At 35.9% G+C, this 18,872-nt stretch overlaps 2 protein-coding genes and 2 pseudogenes across 2 annotated transcripts; 1 reads left to right on the top strand and 3 right to left on the bottom strand.

The window, feature by feature from the left end:
* Nucleotides 1-1,322: 1,322 nt before the first annotated feature.
* On the bottom strand, nt 1,323-2,262 carry LOC120118392 (glutaredoxin-like). The gene is made up of 4 exons (XM_039138428.1): nt 2,068-2,262; nt 1,912-2,000; nt 1,738-1,836; nt 1,323-1,548 (listed from the first exon to the last, which is right to left on the bottom strand). The coding sequence occupies exons 1-4, from the start codon at nt 2,169-2,171 to the stop codon at nt 1,466-1,468; spliced, it is 375 nt and encodes a 124-aa protein (XP_038994359.1). The 5' UTR covers nt 2,172-2,262; the 3' UTR covers nt 1,323-1,465.
* A 307-nt stretch (nt 2,263-2,569) lies between these two features.
* LOC120118393 lies at nt 2,570-3,101 on the top strand (annotated as a pseudogene).
* A 343-nt stretch (nt 3,102-3,444) lies between these two features.
* On the bottom strand, nt 3,445-10,562 carry LOC120118778 (annotated as a pseudogene).
* Nucleotides 10,563-15,073: 4,511 nt separating this feature from the next.
* Nucleotides 15,074-18,393, bottom strand: LOC120118744 (RING-H2 finger protein ATL48-like). Its single transcript, XM_039138737.1, has 2 exons — nt 18,261-18,393; nt 15,074-15,403 (listed from the first exon to the last, which is right to left on the bottom strand). Exons 1-2 carry the CDS (start codon nt 18,334-18,336, stop codon nt 15,222-15,224), a joined length of 258 nt encoding a protein of 85 aa, XP_038994668.1. The 5' UTR covers nt 18,337-18,393; the 3' UTR covers nt 15,074-15,221.
* Nucleotides 18,394-18,872: the final 479 nt, after the last annotated feature.

Genomic DNA, 18,872 nt, shown 5'->3' with positions numbered 1-18,872 from the left:
AGGAATTTGAGTGATTGAGAATTGTCTCAATATGCTGATTTAATGGCTTTAATCCATAATATCACTCTTTCTCAGGAGTTATCAGATGGGCTGGTTTGGTGTGGGAATGGGGAAGGACTCTATACTGTCAGTTCGTGTGTTAAGTCTTGTTGTCCTGCTGGTTCAGCAGATCCTTTTTGGAAGAAGTTCGTTTGGAGGGGATTAGTGCCTCCTAGAGTGGAGGTCTTTTTGTGGCAAGTGGTGTTGCAGAGACTGCAAGTTAAGATTGAGTTAAAGAGGAGAGGAGTCGCAACTATTGATGATGTTGCTTGCCCTTTGTGTGAAAAGGCGGATGAAACCTCATTACATTTATTTTTTTTCTTGCTTGGTGGCGTGGTCCTTATGGAATAAATTTATGAGCTTTTGGGGAGTTTCTTATGTTTTTCAAGTCAATGCTCAAAGTTTTATGGTTGCTTGGGATGAATTGGTTCCTAATTCTAAAATTTGGTCATTCATTACGGGGGTGGTGATATTGACTATTTGGAAATGTAGGAATGTTGTTGTGTTCGAGGGGGGCAGGGTAGATCAGATTGATTATTCTTTATGGCAAGATGCAGGTTGGTTGCTTGGTTGTTAGCTTATTACAAGGTTGTATCTATTTCTAAGGATTCTCTAATCGGTGACCTTTCACTTGGGGATTGTTGCTCTTTATCAAGCTCTCCTGTCATCGAAATTGTGTCTTGGTCTCACCCTCCAAAGGGCTTTATTAAGTTGAATGTTGATGCGACAGTGACTGCAGACTGGAGGAAGAGTGGTGTTGGGGGCATCCTAAGGGCTCATGATGGTTCGGTGTTGGGTTCCTTTCGAGAGGCTGTTGGTCCAGGTCCTCCTATTTTGATAGAACTCAAGGCTATTAAGAAAGGGTTATCCTTCTTTGCGTTGTTTCATCAGAGTCTTAAGGACATGTTAATTGTTGAATCAGACAGTAAATTAGCAGTGGAATGGGTCAAGAGTATTGACCGCTGTCCCTATGTGTACTTAGATATTGTGACAGCTATTGTCGATACGATTAGAGGTTTGAATGGTAGTATTTGATGGGTTGTTAGGTCAGTAAATGTTGAGGCTAATAGTTTAGCTAAGGCTGGTATTGGATAGATATGATGTTTTTGTTTGGTTGGTTAGTTTATCTGTTAGGCTTTGGGTTGATTTGGCAAGAGAAATTGTATGGTTGTTTTTAAGTTTTTGTAATTTGTGGTTATTAATGAAATATTTAGGAGCACCTTGTGATCCTTTAATCATGAAGAGGGTTTTAACGAGACCTTCAATTCCTATAAAAAAATTACCCAATTCTATAATAGCATTTGCAGTCTCAGAAATTCAAACATATTGCAAGAAGCACACAAACTGTTTTATCTATCGGCCATTGGAAAGTCTAGTAGGTCTCGGAAAGAAGAGTAATATTTGGCCTCTGCATAAAGGCTTGGTCTCAGGCATTGAGATTGACCGTAATGGCACCAGCATTTGCAAGGAGAGCCGCAAGCTGACCTGCTTGATGCTTGGCCACAACAGCTGCAACAAATAAAAAAGAAGTGGTATCATGCTCATGACTCTTTATTTTTCTCATTCCACAAAACCTATTATATACATCGAGAGAATGATGCTTCAATTTACATAGATTTGTAAATTTAGAATTAACCAGCAACCCCGATGATGAAGTAACAAGCAATGAATGAAAGGATTTGGCAAAGTGGGGCTTACAATCGCAGCCACCAATATGTGTCTCGCCAATGAACACATTAGGTACAGTGGTCTGCCCAGTCCACTCTATCAAAGCTGCTTGCATTTCACCACCATCACCTTCCGAAAACAAAAAAAATCAACACAAGTTAGTAATTAATTGCTGATTTTAAGAAGCTGAAACAGTTGCCTTACTTTCTTCATCCAACTCAATGGTTTTGTAAGAAGCCCCTAACTGAGTAAGCAGCTGCTTAACCCTATTGCAGTAAACACAATAGGTCTTACTGCAAAAACAAAGCCAGATGAGAATCAGGAATAGAAACCCCAAAATTTGATTGCGGAGAATTGTACCTGAAGACAACAACGGGCGTGGAGGAAACGATTTGCTTGACCTTGTCAAGTGCCATTTGAATATCTTCCTTGCTGAAGTTATTGGAACTCAGGAAAGAACCCATGGCCGTTTGTCTCTTCTCTCAGATGTTGGTGGGCGTGGCTGCTTTTGCCAGGAAATACCAGAAAGGATTATGGATGGTGCCTAATGGCTACTGGCTAAAACAAAAAAATTATACTTTGTTTCATCATAAACCTAATTCTAATCACAATTAACTAGACGCGGCGGGTTAGAAAATGACTATATGGGTCAAGTCGCTCGCACCGGATATTACAGAAATTGTACGTTAAATGATATTTATTCCCGAGTGAAAATTATTATTATTTTTGGAACGTTTAAAATGTTTTTTTTAGTAAAATACTTGGTTTTCTTTTTCCACAAAATATTATATTAAATAGTTAAACTAAATTATCAGTCACTTGATTACTCGAAATTAGCTATTCTAATCATGGATGCCGTGCAATGATGCTGGAGACGGGGCAGCAGTGCCAGAGATGGTGGGAGGAATGCTGCTGCACTTCAAGTCCTTGAGGAGATTCGAGCACAGTGGAGGTTGGATCAAAGCACTGCTGGAAGAGGCTGAGAATGAGCGTATGCACCTCATGACATTCATGGAGGTTTCCGACCCATAGATGGTACGAGCGCGCCCTTGTGTTTGCTGTCCAAGGTGTTTTCTGCAATGCTTACTTCTTGGGCCACATTATTTCACCTAGATTCGCCCATCGAGTGGTGGGCTACCTTGAGGAGGAAGCAATTCACTCTTACACGTTACACCGAGTTCCTCAAGGAGTTGGACAATGGTAACATGCAAAACGTCCCTGCTCCACCCATTGCTATTGATTATTGGCGTTTGCCCCCAAACTCCACTCTGCGAGATGTTTTGGCTGTGCGGGCAGATGAGGCACATCACCGTGATGTTAACCACTTCGCTTCTGATTTACTTTATCAGGGACGCCAGCTGAAGGAAGCTCCTGTTCCCCTCGGTTATCACTGAAAGCCGCCATTGCCCTTTATTCCTTTTTGTTCAGAGTCATAATATCAGTGCAACTTCTTTTATTAATTTAAGATGGGTAAATCAATAAGAACAACTATTTTGTATGTAAACAGCAAAATTTCTTAATTTTTCATGAAGTGTGCGTTTTTTAGGTTCAAATTTACCACTTGACTGTTATCTTCTTAAAAATTATGCAGTAGTTAACATGAATAGATGTTTTGGAGGACCTTTGTCATGGATAAACTTAAGTTAACCTATGATATTCATATCTAGAATAAAATAAAATCACTACAAGTAAGCATTGAAGAATGGGTAGTCTGAGCTATACATTCAAGTAGTGAAGTCAAGTCTTGGTACATTTTTGGGTTTTGGGGATGAATAAGCATAATTTGGACGTAAAAATGGCTACTTTGTACAGTCCTTTTGATTTTGACTTCGGCTTGAAATCTGAATGGGAATCTACAGATGAGCTCCCACTCCTTTTTGTACCCAACCCCAAAGCCCGCTCTATTTGGTTCGGCTGCTCGAAGGATCAGTTGGAGCATTGCTTCTATCTTTACTAAAGCTAGCCTTCGCCATTTCCCTTAGTTGCTTCGGCCATGGTTTCTCCAATGTCTCAGAAGTGCTCTTGTTGCTATCACCAGGAAAACTTGTCGTTTCCATGCATCGAAATACTGGGAATTTGCTTTCAAAGCTTTTCATCAGTTTCAGAGGGATGAAATATAGGAGAAATCCAATTGAAGCTATTTTTAAACCTGAGAAGAAAGAGTTCTCAAAAGTGTCTAGTTGCTTTGTTTGTTCATACAAAGCATACCCTTCACCGACCATTTGCACCATGAACCCTACTAGGAATAATATAAGCATGAAGATCCCGATTGTAATCGAAGATTCCTTCTCCAATAGTACAAGACAAGTAGCAAACATGCCCACTTCACAGAAAAGAGAGATAATTTCAACCAACTGTACCCTTTTCTTGATGAAAGGCTTCTTAAGAACAAGGAAGAATAGCTGAAAAGAGGTTATGCATAGCAAGACAGTTATTGGAGTCTTAGACGCACGGTTATCCAAGTAGGCACCTACCAAAACTCCCAGTGTAACTCTTTTCGCAGATTCTAACAGGGTATACTGGTATAGTATATTCTGAGTATTCCGAACAACTTTTGAATAAAAGGAATCCTCCGTTTCATCATCTGAAGCAATGATACGTTCACCTTGCCTGTTGCTGCTGAGACTGCTACCAGATATTTGTGAAACCATATATTTTGGAGGACCTCTTAAATCTTTGAATAGAGGGCCTAACATGGTTTGATAAATAGAGGTGGCTTCATTTTTCCAAGTACACTGCCCTCTTTTACCTGGACCAAGAGTAACTCGGATGAGCTCTTGGTACCAATGAAATTGCTGGCCTTCTTGGTGGACTTCCTTGTACAGAAGCAGCTTTCCAAATGTAATTCCGACTGACAGGAACAAAAATAACGGCAGCAGAACGAAAGCCAAGCACCCAGCAGCAGAATGCCAACTACAACTCCTGATGGTGTTCCTCCTTTAATCATAAAAGTTAACAAAATGAGTGAGTGAGCAACCTACCAATATGTAAATATGTCATCAATTCAATTTAGAATCAGTGCATATCAGTGCTGCTTCCTACAGTATTCGATATTAGGAAACAAGGATTTCTAGATACAAGATTCTCCAGGTCAGTATCAATGGAAAATAGTTCTTTCTCTAGATAGAGTGCCAAAATGCAGAAAGGTGAAATAGACACTATTACTGACACTTGAGTCGACATGCAGTAAAGGATACGAAACGAATAACAAATAAAAAGCTATGTAGCAGTTGAGGGGAAGTTTTTCATTATGAACCATGAATTCTTTAGGGAAGTTTTTAATTGTATAAGATACTTGCAACTAGAGCAGCGGAGGCCTGGCAGATACAAGGTAGTGCAAGAATTAAAAGAAATATCTCGAATCTAGGAAATATGTTAGGATTTTCGGAAGCTCGAATCGACAACCGGAACGGTTTGCAAAGAGGAGTCGGAATGGTTTTGTGTTTAGGGAGTAAGGAGATTGAAAGATAGAGAATTGCACAGCGATTTATAGTGGTTCGACTTTCTCAATCAAAGTCTACGCCCACTACCTTAGCTCCTCACCAAGATTTTCCAACAAATTCACTAATTTGTTATTTCTTTTGAGAATGAAGAGTAATCTTACAAACTCTCTAGTTTTTCCGGGCTAAACTATAACATTTCCCTAGCTTTTACACGGGATTAGCTAGAACCTTTCCCCTTTACAAAAGGATAAAAAATGTAAACAAGAAAACCTCTCTAAGGTAGGTGTTTACAAGATTGAGCTCACAAGAACAAAATATATACAAGAGAAAGATGAAATAAGAATGAAAAACTCTTCTATTGTGCTTTATTGCTTGGATAGTTGTTCTTTTTCTTCTTCAAGTGTCCTTAGCTTGTATTTATAGCTTGGAATGTGTTTGAAGTCGTATATAGTCGTTGAGATGTTTTGGAGCCGTTTGGGGATGATAAATAATTAATAAAACAATTTGGAGCGTGGGGGAATCGGTACCCCTCATGGGGAATCGGTTCCCTAAGTGCAATATGTTTTTGACCATTAGACAGGGGGAATCGGTACCCCTGGGGGAATCTGTTTCCCCTGGGGGAATCTGTACCCCTGGACAATCTGATTTTTCTTGAAACCCTTAAAAAAAAAATATTTTTGGCTCGATTAAGGCTCAAAATACTTTGTAAAATTGTTTTAAAATAGTTTAAGTATAAAACACAATTTTACACTTTAGTAAGGATTAAAATGAATTTTGAAAGACTTGGAGTAATATTTTGATATTCGAATAATTATATCGAATATACTTAGAAAATCATTTACAAAATCTTAAAATTCATTTGTTATATCGAAACATCAAAATATTTTCAACAAAATATGAGTGCCCCATAACTCCTCTTCTTTTCGGAATCTCTCTTCTTGTACTTGAGAATGAGAAATAGAACAGCATGTAACAGTATCAAACTGCCTCCAATTACGACTAACCAGAACAAGCTTCTATCAAAATTCCTCCACCTGCTCAGATGGGATAAAGAGGATAAATGATCAACATATTTTGTTAGTACTTTAATGAAGGGAGAAGGAAAAAGAATCTTCCTAAACCACCTAACGAGAAGGAAAGGCAAGGCAGGGCATGGATTGTTTTAAGTGCATGTATCCATAATTGGCCATTGCTATCAGGATCGGCAAAATGGCACTTTTGAATCGAGAGTGAAATTCTATAATCTTTCTTAAACATGTGTTCTGACCTTGAAGTTTCAATTTTACAGTTTGTCTAATTTTTTGTAGCTATTGACAGTCAAGTAGAATATTCTAAACTTTGTTCATTTGAAAAGATCCATTTACAAATGAAGAATTTGTTGAACACACAACAGACAGTATGCTAACAACTTACCCATTTGAATGCAGCCTATCCGAAATATATTCTGCTTCGGGTATAATGCTTTGGCTCTGCCCAAATAAACACACCTGTTATTTGAAGGCATTTCTTGTAACCTATGATATTTTATAATGAGAAAAATACGAAGTGATTTCTGACCTCAAAAAACGATCTATATTCAATTGGAGTAAGTGGTGAACCGTATACTGCAGCTGCTATTTTGAAGTCATCTTTTTTTGGTTGAAAACTATGGGAGATTTCCCTATCATATGCTTGGGAAAGGAAAGAATTTGAAGTTCCGCTGGGGCTTGCACCCATCATGACTGGCTGAACATGCCCAGTTTCCCATGGGAGACTAAAATAAGGAATGCTTCGCTCTAAACTCCTTGCAAATTCATAATACTCTACCGGCAATTTTACTGGTAACCACCTAATCAGTGCAAAAACCTGAATGTGGCATGCACTTCTCTGTAGAAAAGAAAAACACAAGGATTGAATTGTTTGTCACTTTTTGTCTTACGTACTGTTGACTTGATAATTACAAGAAAGAATCGATATTCTACCCCACAATCTATATATGAAATTGTTTGTCGGTCTAGGACTTATGAAGCTTAATATATTAACAAATGACTGGTCAAAAACAGTGGGAAGTGTTTTGTCTGCATGAAATCTTACGTATTGTCAAGGAGGTACATTTGTTCCTTCTAGTATGGCATATATCATTATTCTTCATTCTTTCATGGTGAGATTATGAGGCGTGTGGAAATGATCTATTTTAGAATCATTACAAACGAAAGAAGGTACATTGCTTAAAATCAAAGTGGAAAAACCGGGAAAAAAGTGTCAGGTATCTTACAAATAGAATCCTTGCTGGGTCAGATGACAAAGATGAAGATGGTCTTGAAAATGCACTGACCGATTGAAGGCTTGCAATCGACATGGTCAGAAGCCCCGCAGTGAAACATGTCAGCGAAAAAACAGCAGTTACAAAGATGGAAATCACAGAAGAGACTACAGGTATATTATCTGCATAAAATTCGGATAACAGGCATTAGATTAGTGAAACAGAAAAAGGTTAGCCACAACAACCTCATGAATGTAGATTTTTCAGATCAATTGAGGTAACAATAAGCAAATATTAAGATGAAAACTATTCTTACAATGCTTACTCGAAGAACATTAGATGCCAAATTCTTATTTCCAGCAACATCCCCAGTTACATTCTCAGGGACACTAACAGAAACAACATCATCATCTGCGCGTATTTCTGCAGCATATATGCTTCCACTAGTTTCATGGAAGCTGGAATGTGTCAAAAACAAGGAAAAGAAGTTAGTTCATTGCGGTTAACTCATTCTGAGCATTTTTTCTCTTTCATTTTCCTTCAATAACATGCCAGCAGAAAGCACAAGTACATATTTCTCGACTTTTAAGTTTCTTCCTGAGCTGTTCCTTATTTTCCTTCAAAAACTACAGCATAAAGGTTGGTAATTACTTGCCTCCTCAATTGCCCTCCGGTGATGGATATCAATGATGAATTAAAATAAAAAACAGGCTTTTTGAACTTTATCGAAATCGGGATGTTGTCTTCTCGTGTCCTCACGTGTCCTCATATGACTTGTTTTGCTTAGTCTCACTGCAGTCCTCTGAGAATCTACATATCACACCTATGTCCATGTCAGTAGGCATGTAGTGCATCTAATCAGTGTTCACAGATAATGTTATTAACTCCACAAATAGAGAAAACTCTTCTCACTGAAGAGAATACTGCTGAAATGGAAGTAAATTTTTATCCTCCATGGAATATGAAATTTCTTTAAATTTCGTTTTAGAAAAGTGACTTGTACCATAAAGGAAAGTAACAGGTGCAACTGGAGAAACCGGAGTCCCTTGTCTGCTTATTCTAGAGCTTGCATTGAGGCTTATTGTTATTATAGCTATATTAGATATATTAGCAACCTGAAAGGAAACAATAAAATGAATTGTGAAGTGTCAAAGAGATCATGAGTTAAGTCAACTTTAGAACTGACATACTGACCATAAAGCCAAATCTGCGATTCCCATGATGTTCTCCAATAATAGGAAGAAGCGTACCCTGACTAATGCTCAGAGAACTTAAAATCTCGTTCAATGACTTGAAAATAGGCACTGAGAAGTATAGGTAAACCTTAAGGTTATTATAATTATTAGTTGCCTGCACCGTCCTAACTTCACTTTGTAGTTTAAGCAATTTCTCAGGAACATGAACCCTCAGGTCAACAAATACACTTCTACTATCTGTGAAATACAATCAGCCACAAGCATGAAGCGAGAAGTTTGAAAACTTAAACATTTCATGAATGCGTAATTGAAACAGAGAATAAATTTGAAGGAAAGAAGAGTACTCGCCATAATGCACATAGAAAGTTGAATTTGGTGATCTAGCAAACGGGTTCCCAGCAGCATCAGAACAAAAATCCCTACCCATCACCAATAGCAATCGTCCATACTGAGAAGCAGATGATATGCTCACAAAAAGCGAATACTTGAGGTTTGGCTCCAGAATGGTGAGTGATGACGGTACAACTTCGCCGGCACCATAAACAAGCAACTGCCAGGAGACATGTTAGAATTTGGTCATTCATTTTATGCATAAATTGATAGAATAGACTCACAAATGCTCGATAAGAGGAAAATATCATATCCCATCTTTGGTCATTTAAAGAATGAAACAGAAAACATTATCACGAACTCTACTTTACTCATAATATTTAACTATTATAATATTGATTTTGCAAATATAAAATAAAAATATACATTTCTAAAAAATATCAAAATAAAAAGTATTAATAAAACATTCATAAATAACATTACGAAAATAAAAATAAAAAAGAAAATTACAAATAATAATAATAATGCTCAATTAATGCATTTCGTATAGCAAAATTAATATGTTTATTCATCTAATTTCAATGTATTTTTATCTATCTTACAATTTCATCTAGTTTCATATATCTTCAAAGTGGAGATGAGTTTGGCGCATCGCTGAACCACTCAAAGAGATGAGTTTGGCGCAGTGCTGGACCACTCAAAGTGGAGATATGCGCCGCATTCTTGCAGCGTTGGAGATGCCCTAAAGTCACAATAACCTTGTGAACATACATTGTTTTCGATCAGTTGATAAACAGAAAACAAAGAGGTTGTGCACGGATGAACAGCGCAAGCAAATGTAGGAAACACATGAAGTAAAAATCAACATAATTTAGAAGTTTAAAAGGTTAAAGGCCATTTACTCACGTTGCAATCATTGACAGATGAACATCTAAAACCTCCTCCACCAGAACAAGATTCAGTGAAAGAAATATTTACAGAAACATTTAGAGTATTTGTGAAAGGTGTTGATGAGGTTATATATGCTGTGGGAGAGACAGTATCTGCAAAAAGTAAGTTACAATTGAACTCAGTGAAGGACGCTACAATTATTCAAGATAGGTTGAATTGAACAATCTACATATACACAAACAGTTCATTTTGTATGTATTGTAAGAAAAACAAAAGGAAGATGATTACAACTTATAAAGAATAAAGGAAGGTTTCTTAACCAACAGTCCAGTTATAGCTAGAGCAGGCAGGTCCTTGAGAGGCATTTATGCAGACCCCAAATGAGTGGTTTCCGTCTTGTAAGCCTGAGTACAAAAACTTTCTAGCTCTACAATCCGAAGCAGACCCATAATCCAGCTGCATGCAAGGGGTCACATGAAAGGAGTTTGCTTTAGGGAAACGATCGAAAAATAAAGAAATGAGAGCTAAGAAAAAGTAGATGAGTAACAACCTAACCTTGCAAGTGATGCTACAGTGTTAGCAAGTAACATCGGCAGCTTCCAATAATTGAAATACAAATTTGGCTGAGTTGTGGTGTGAAAATGTAGGAGGAGCCTTTAAGAACTTGACGGACAACTGAGAAGCTTCGCAGTTCCCTTTGAAACTCAAAACCAAACAAAGAAAAACCAGACATGACATGTTAAAGAAAGCCATTGCGGAGGAGACTCCAGAGTCCAGACTGAAGTCTCAAAACGTACAGTAGAGTTAGATTTCTTCACAGAAGAAGAGGCATTTTGGTAGGGTCGGCCTAGCTACAACCTTGAAATAAAATCCAAGGAAAGGAATGAACTAACTAACGGTAATAATTGGGGGGGGGGGGGCGAATGTGGTGGAGGAGAACTGGAGATAGAGGGAAGAGAAGAAGAGGTTTAGATTTTAGAAGGAGAGTAATGGTAGTGGTTAATAATTTACCAGATTAAGCATAGTGCACATGAAACTGGCACCTAAGGACAGGTCGTGTTTTGTGTAGATAAGCATGACACAGAGAGAGGGATTCCCCAAAGGTTATGTAGGACAGTAGGACACACACGGCTAAAGAGCATTGACTGCTGTTTTTTACGATTACTACAACTCAAGTCAGGAGGGCATGCAAAATTTTAAACAAATGATATAATAATAATTTGGAGAATTGAATTCAATGATTCATTGCTTTCCAGTTTGCATCATTCTGATTCCCACTTCGTATGCGTTGATAAGAACTTTGCCTCTGACATAGGGAAGTAGAACCAATTTATTTTTCCTTCCATGGAAGTTAATAACCATTTGCCATTTCTCTTTTATTTGTAAAATACAACCGACCTGGAACTTGAATATTTTACTCAAATAATCAAGAGACTGTTAAAAATACACTCTTTAGCACAAACAATATTTCTTTCTGTAATTATCCCAAAAAAAAAAATCTGTCCCTAAATACCAAAAGAGAAACAATAAGCATATAAGATATCCCGGAAACCAAGATATTAAAATGGGCATGCTGGACGCTTGTTTCCTTTTCAACTGATGCTTGGTACCGTCACTTTCAACAATGAATTTAAAAGAGAAAAATGGATTGAACGAACAAGCAAGTGTGGGTGTAGCCTGGTGAAGTTAGGCCCCACAAACATAAGGGAAAACAAAACAAAATTGAAATTGGCAGTTACATGCATGAGCAGTTTCTTTCTAGCAAGTAAGATGAATGACATTTGAAACTCAACCTCAAAGATATTATCTCTTTGCCTTACCATTCCTCTCCCATCACTCGTTCACGGACAGAACAGAGAATATATCTATATAAACCAATAAGAGAATAAGACATGAGATATATCACGCATGACAATAAGAAGAGTGTAACTTTTTACAATGGAGCAATGGGACTCGTGTCAAATGGTAACAGCGAAAGCAAGCAAGCTGGATTCAACAATGCAATGTTATTAAATAAAGGGCAAAAAGCATAGGTTAGGGTTAAATACAATAACTAGCAGACAAAATAATAGCAGTCGAACAACTGGCAAACATACGTGTCTTGGACCCAATCAAATCATGAGCAAGAATAGGCCCTTGAACACAAACCCAAAGTTGAAGCTCAACTTACTACCACTAGGACAAAAACTCATATCCCTTGAGCCCATAAACTAAAATTTTGTTTTTGTATTTAAAAAAAACACGGAATAAATTTATTGCATATTCCAGTATTTTATTTAGAGAAGTTTTGAGAAGTCCACAATGGTTTCAGGACAGGAATGGTGTATCCCAAAAGGAAAGTTTCAGGCCCACAACCAGCTACCACTTGCCACCACTACCTTATTTAAGCTCGCTTTTTCAAGGAAGAATCTTATTGACGCCATAATAATAATAATCAGGTCAGGCTAAAGCCAATGTTGAGCAGCCTAGTCTAAAAAGAAGACATTGGCTTCACTTAATTTGTTTGGAATATAGTTTAGGATAAGATTGGAAATGATTTCCAAAACCAAAGTAATAGGTTTGGTGTGAACTCAGCTAACGGATGCGCTCAAATGTAGCAAATATATCTTTTTGGCATCCATATACAGATAAAGAAGACGGTCAAAAAATAGCCACAGTATCATGTTCTCTTTTTGCTGTCAGGGCTCTTGATTGGCAATGCAACAAATTGCCATCTTATGGACCCTGGAACCAATATAAATCAGAATGCTCTTAATTCTATCAATTTTCACCCTTTTCGTATTAGCTACGTGTCTAGAATTCGTTTTTTTGATACACTAATTGTACGTTCGGTATCAGTTTCTGAAGTATTACTCAACCATTTGGGTTATTAAACTTGCTACGACTTCAAAACAGAATTTTTTGTCCTACTAAACATGGTTTTAATATTTTTATTTTGCTTATTTCAGGACTTGACTTGATGAGCAATAGATAAAAATCTACGAGCTTTTTCTTTTCCACAAACATAATAAAGCAGCGCATCATAGCTGTGCTTTTTCTTGAATGCTGCAACTGAAAACTGAATAATCTAGCTTCACAAATCAATGTGAATTAATTCCGTTCAGACAGTTGGCCGCCAAATTAATTTGATGGGGAAACAATTATTTTTTTACAATATTCAATTAGTGATTAATTCGATTCAAAATTGATTAATTAACTAAATTAATAAAAAATATTAAATATACTAAATATATTTTAAACTCAAACTCATTAAGAATTAAGACTTAATTATTTTTTAACCACAATATACCCATTTATCAACACCTAACTAAATTTTAACCCAATTTACCCAAATAAAAAAAATATCTCTATTCAACTTAAATTATTCTGACTAAAAAAATTGATTACTATTTTTTAAAAAGAGTTCAGTTATGTCGAAGAGAAAGACCCGTGACTGTGTTTGATAAAAGAAATCATATATATAGGCTAAATGCGTTGCAAAACTGATAAAATCTTCATGAATAGATATAGTAAGGTTAATTCTCAGTGTGATAATCTTGATCCTTATGTTTTCTATTTGGTTCGTAATTTTATAGGGCTGCTATTCAAGGTAATATGATGATTCAATGCATTCGAATCTAATCCAGTAAAAAATCAATATTTTATAAGTAATTTATCGTTATTAATATTAAGTAGAAACAAGAATCTATTGTACTCTGTTTTCGTGAATGATGGGCTCACTATCGTCGCAATAAACTTAATCTCGGACCAGCTTATGCTCGGTAACGGTTAGGGTGAACATTCGATCGAGTATAGTCAAAAAATTTCGATTTATTCAAGTTGACGAGTCTTATTTTATAACTTGGATTTGATTTGAATTTTTTTCGAGTCGAGTTGATTTTATAAAATTCTAGTCGAGATAAATTTTCGAGTTTCTATTTAAATTTAATTATAAATATTTATAATATTATGAAATTATTTAATTCTAATTTAAATGATATTTTATAATCATATACAATACATATATAATTTTTTTGTATTTTTTCATATGTGATTTACATATACCATATAAAGTTGAGGGACTCAACTCAAACTTCGACTTAAACTTAAAAATCAATATACTAATTATTAAAAATTTCAAGTTACTCGAGTTTTATTTTACAGCTCGATTTGAATTTGAATTTTTTCGAGGCAAGTCGAGTTTATGAAATTACAATTAAAACTCAATTCGAATCGAGTTTTTTCGAATCGATTCGAGTAAAAAAAATTAATTTTTCGAGTCGAATCGAGTTTTGCTCACCCCTAGTAACGTTGGCTCAAAACTGAGGAATATGCTTGAGATGGTTAATGTCCTACAACGAATACAAACACACAACCTACCTCTAAATCAACTAGAAGTCTTCTCAGACATTTTCGGTGTAAGAACTAAAAAACATGTTTTTATAAAATGAAAGTGTATTTCATTGCTTTGAGCAATTAATTAAATACTACATAAATAAATCATAGAAAAATGAATAAAATTTATGAAAATATATTATTTTTATTATTTTATTAAGAAAACACCTTAAATACAACTAAAAGAGAATAAATATAAAAAAATTGAATGCATATGTGATACATAGCTTGATTTTGAATAATAAACAAATAAAAGAATTGTAATTATTTTATTGTTAGATTGAGATAGAATAAGATTAAAAATTAAAGAATATTTGATAAATTGAAGAGTAAGATTTGAGAAAAGAGAAAAATAATTCAATTTAATTCAAAATTGAATAAATAAATAAATAAATAAGAGAAATGAAAAAGATGGTAAAAAACTACACATTTTATGAAATTATAAAAATTAGGAGGGCTAATTATAAATATAAAAATTAGTTAAATTTAATTCAAAATTGAATGAATTAATAAGAGAAATGAAAAAAAGAGGGTCAAAAACTAAAAAAATATGAAATTATAAAAATTAAGGGTTCTAATTATAAATATAAAAAAATTAGGGATCCTAATTATAAATACAAAAACTAATTGTTAGATTGTCATAAGTTGTGTGTGTACCAAATATGCAAGGCATAATGGGTTTTAGGAATCTACATTGCTTCAATGTGATAACGATTAGCAAGCAAGGCTGGAGACTTTTTTACTTGTTGGGGTTTTGTTTGCAACAAGATTTTTTAAAGCTAATTGTAGATTTTGAAGAGCTTTGGATCGATGGTGGTGATGATTTCTATGTCTATGCCGGGAATGGAGGATCTAAAGGTAAGTGCTTTGTTGCTTGCCAATGATTCGGGTTGGGACAGAGCATATTCAATTTATTTCCAAATTATATAAATGTCAGAGCATTTGTTTTCTTTCAACATATATCTCTACAAAAATATGCATGGTGAAATAGAAACAATGTAACAATCGCAACCAATAAGCTACAAGCAACTGAATAGTTCACGGATTTTCACTCGATTTCCAAGGATTCTCCCCATAGTAGTATGCAGTGCCAACCATAAGAGCAACTGTAGCCCCCTGAACTACCACCCTAGCTCTCATTAGCATCTGACCCAACTGAGAATTGCCTTGTCTAAAACTGATTAACCCAGCAGTGAGCACTCCTGCAGTAATAAGTGCACCTGTATGGTACACAATTGCCCATGTCTATTTAGTTCCATGTATGAGGAAGAATATCACAGCAGATGAAATATTGAAGAAAAGAATTAGTGGATACAAATTTCAATGACAATTTATTTCAAATTCTTAAGAACAAAAGAAACAATAACCTGAGGTTGGTTCCTCCACCCCATTTGCATAACACAACAAAGAAGAAAGAAAAGCCCAAGCATTACGCCTAGGCTAGGATCAAGTGCATCACAAAATTTGACTAGCAGTAATGCTAAAATTCTCATAACCATAATCTGTCTTCAAAAGGAAAAGTATATCGGTTTATATAAACCCCGGTGCCATTTGGAAATAACAAACACTTTGACTCTAGAACTTTACTAGAAAATTAATTAAGCCACTAAACCCTGATGTAATGTAAAAGACCAATTACCAAGTATAACTCTAGTTCTATATAAGATTATATTTGTTCATAATCATTCTTAACAAATGACAACGCACGTGCACCGAACCCAAGACCTCAAAGTAGAACAACACTCATATAAAAAGTGCGCCTAAAATGCCAGGCTCACGTGGGAGAATAAAAAAACGCATCCACAGACTAAGAAGTGAGGCGAGATACCAAAGACTCATATAGGCGTGCGCTTTTGTAGCCTTTTGAAGAGGCGCACCGCTTTCGACGCTTTAGTGTCCCTCATTCTTTTGTTTAGATTTGTAGTGAACAAGTTGTTCCAAATTCCACGTGGCAACAATTTATGGTTGTGGAGTCAAAGGCATATCTAGGGTCTGACTCTGACACCTGGCCTTTGCAGCAACAGGATTCACTGAATCACCACTTCACTCTTTAGATGGAAACGGGGATGTTTAAAAGTGTCCCTCATTCTTTTGTTCAGCTGTGAGGTGGAGGCAAAGGCAGGTGCAGAGTCTGCTACCTGTCCATGGCCCTTGCCACCTGTCCATAGCTTGATTAAGCTAAGAGCTTCTTAAGAGCCTACAAGGAAAGATAAAAGCATTCGGTTTGTTGAATCATTAGATGCTAAGCACTTTTAAATTTATTAGCTTCCAATAATACCTAATATCTTTAGGAGGTTGAAATAGCATTAGAGAAAGAGCAGCCAGAACCTACTCGATTATAACCCAATATTTGGGACTAGAAGGAAGGCATGAAACTATAACTAGTGATTCCCTATTAGATTATTAGGGATTAGATAATACCTCTAGATCAGAAAAATATATAAAAATGACAGTCATGGGAGCTAAAATGAATATTAGGATATCACTGCGCCTCGCCTACAAAAGTCGCATGCCTTCGCCCTGCACCTCGCGCCTAGGCGACAGGAACCCTTTGCGCCTCGGTGCGCCTTTTAAAACTATTTATAATCTTAACTAAGCTACTTCCTCAATAGTTAAAAGTAGGGAACAGCATCAATTGGATTTCGTGTTTAAGATGGCTAACAACCTCTATAATGTATAGCAAATGCCTAAAATAATACAAGCTATCAATCTGACTAAGATAGTCAGAACTACCCCAGTGGAAGAAAACCAACGAACAATTACATAATAAAGAAAAGTTCAAAAATGACGACAAAAAGAGCCAAATTGAACAAAGAAGTAAGTACTATACTACTATACAAATCTCTTCGCTACATTCCTCAGGGAAGGGTCATTAGGTCCAAACCAAAATATGTTTCTTCCAGGTTGGATAAAAGCTGGATTCAAGAATCCATACCAGTGAGAACTTTGCAGGATGGTTGGTTAGGAAATAGCAATAAATTAAAAAAGAAAAGTCCTTGGCCAAAGGCAATAAGGCATAAGGCTCGTAATATAGAAGGTGCAAGTAATGTCATTGATTAAGTTTCGGACACACAGCATTCATGTTTAGGTTTGATCAGAGTGACGGCATCTCACAAGTTGAAAGTCGATATGTAAAGAGCATCTTAGGATTCAAGAAAGTAATGGAAGTGGTGGTGGCATTTACAGTGCAGCAATGATCACCCTAATTGTCATAATATTATAAAGAAAAGTTGCGACCATCAATCACAATACTTTGGTAAAGGTAAATTTGTGGAAATAAAAAATGAATAATGGTCAAACAGAGGACATGGCTTTATGTTGAGCATACAAACTTATCGGCCAAAAAGCAGTGAAGATAGATTTCAAAAGTTCCTCTCGAAAAAAGAAAAGATGTTCGTAATTCATAAACTGATCTGATATAATTTTTATATGCTCACTGGTATAGTATCGTTTCATGCAATACTGGTTCCATTTATGGGTTGGAAAAAGAACACGAGACAAAGAAGCAGCTAGCTAGTCCATGAATTCATGAAACTAGAAACCAAATATCAAGCGAGGTAGAGCCCTCAAGCATCAATAAACAAGAATAAGGAGTAAAGCAATACACTCAAACTGAGTACAAACTGAAGAAAAAACTCAAAACTAATCATGGGAGTGACCTAAAGGCAACTCCAAGCAAACATGACATCAATTGTCATAGTATTCTACACACACCAAACTACAATTATGATGGGAGGGAACCTGAAAGTTTGGTTCTCCCCATGATAGAATCAAAGCACTTAGTTTACAGCTGACAACTTGTCTGGACCCTGAATTATTCTTCACATTTCAACACTACTTCAATCAGATGGCATTCGATTAGCTATCAGAAATTAGGTAGTTTAAACTAGCTGTGAGGGGCATCACTTTCACAATAAAAGTTTAAAAGCAGAAAACTTTATCAGAAAGTAGATCTACAAGAAAAACTGAAGTGAAGTTGAATTTCCAAAGATTCGAACCACAAAATCTTCCACAGAAAAAGTATTAGAACCCATTGATGAAAAAGCAGAAACAAGAGAAGGGAAATCGGAAAATTACCTACAGGAACAAGCGGGTTCCTAACCCGCTTCTTCTCCACCAACAATTCTTCCAAACTAGGTTCTCCTGCACCCATTTTTCACCCTTCTTTTTCCGCAAAATCTTTCAAGTTGAGAAAATTGAACAAGGCGAAAAGGATTTGGAGAAGTAAATTTTATTTAGCAAATTTGGTGAAGCAGTAAGGGCCCATTGAGTTAAATGGACTGTTTTTTTTTCAGGCTTCGGGTATAAAATAAGTACCGCCCTTTGTTTGGTAAAATAGACCCAGCAAATCTAATTATTAGTTCATTGGTCACCTTTTTAAAAAAAACAAATATATATATATATAATTATTTAGTTAAAAAATTATTATTATTTTTTAAAATGAAACGGCGGCTAATTTTTTATTAATGGAAAAGAATGCCAGGTATGAAAATAAACAAATAGTAAAAAAAATTAAAATAAAAAGTGGAAAGAAAATAAAACGTTCTTGCTCCTCGAAGAGAGCCTAAATCGTCGATGTTTCCTTTCCCTGCGAGAGAAAAAAAGATGAAAACGAACGACAAGAAAAGAACAAATCGAGCCTTATCACAAAATCTACACAGAAGAAGTTAGTAGCTAGAGTTTCAACCA

Source organism: Hibiscus syriacus, unplaced genomic scaffold (genome assembly GCF_006381635.1).
Source record: "Hibiscus syriacus cultivar Baekdansim isolate YM2019G1 unplaced genomic scaffold, ASM638163v2 tig00110328_pilon, whole genome shotgun sequence".
Lineage (NCBI taxonomy): Eukaryota > Viridiplantae > Streptophyta > Magnoliopsida > Malvales > Malvaceae > Hibiscus > Hibiscus syriacus.
This window is presented reverse-complemented; position numbering and strand designations above follow the sequence as displayed.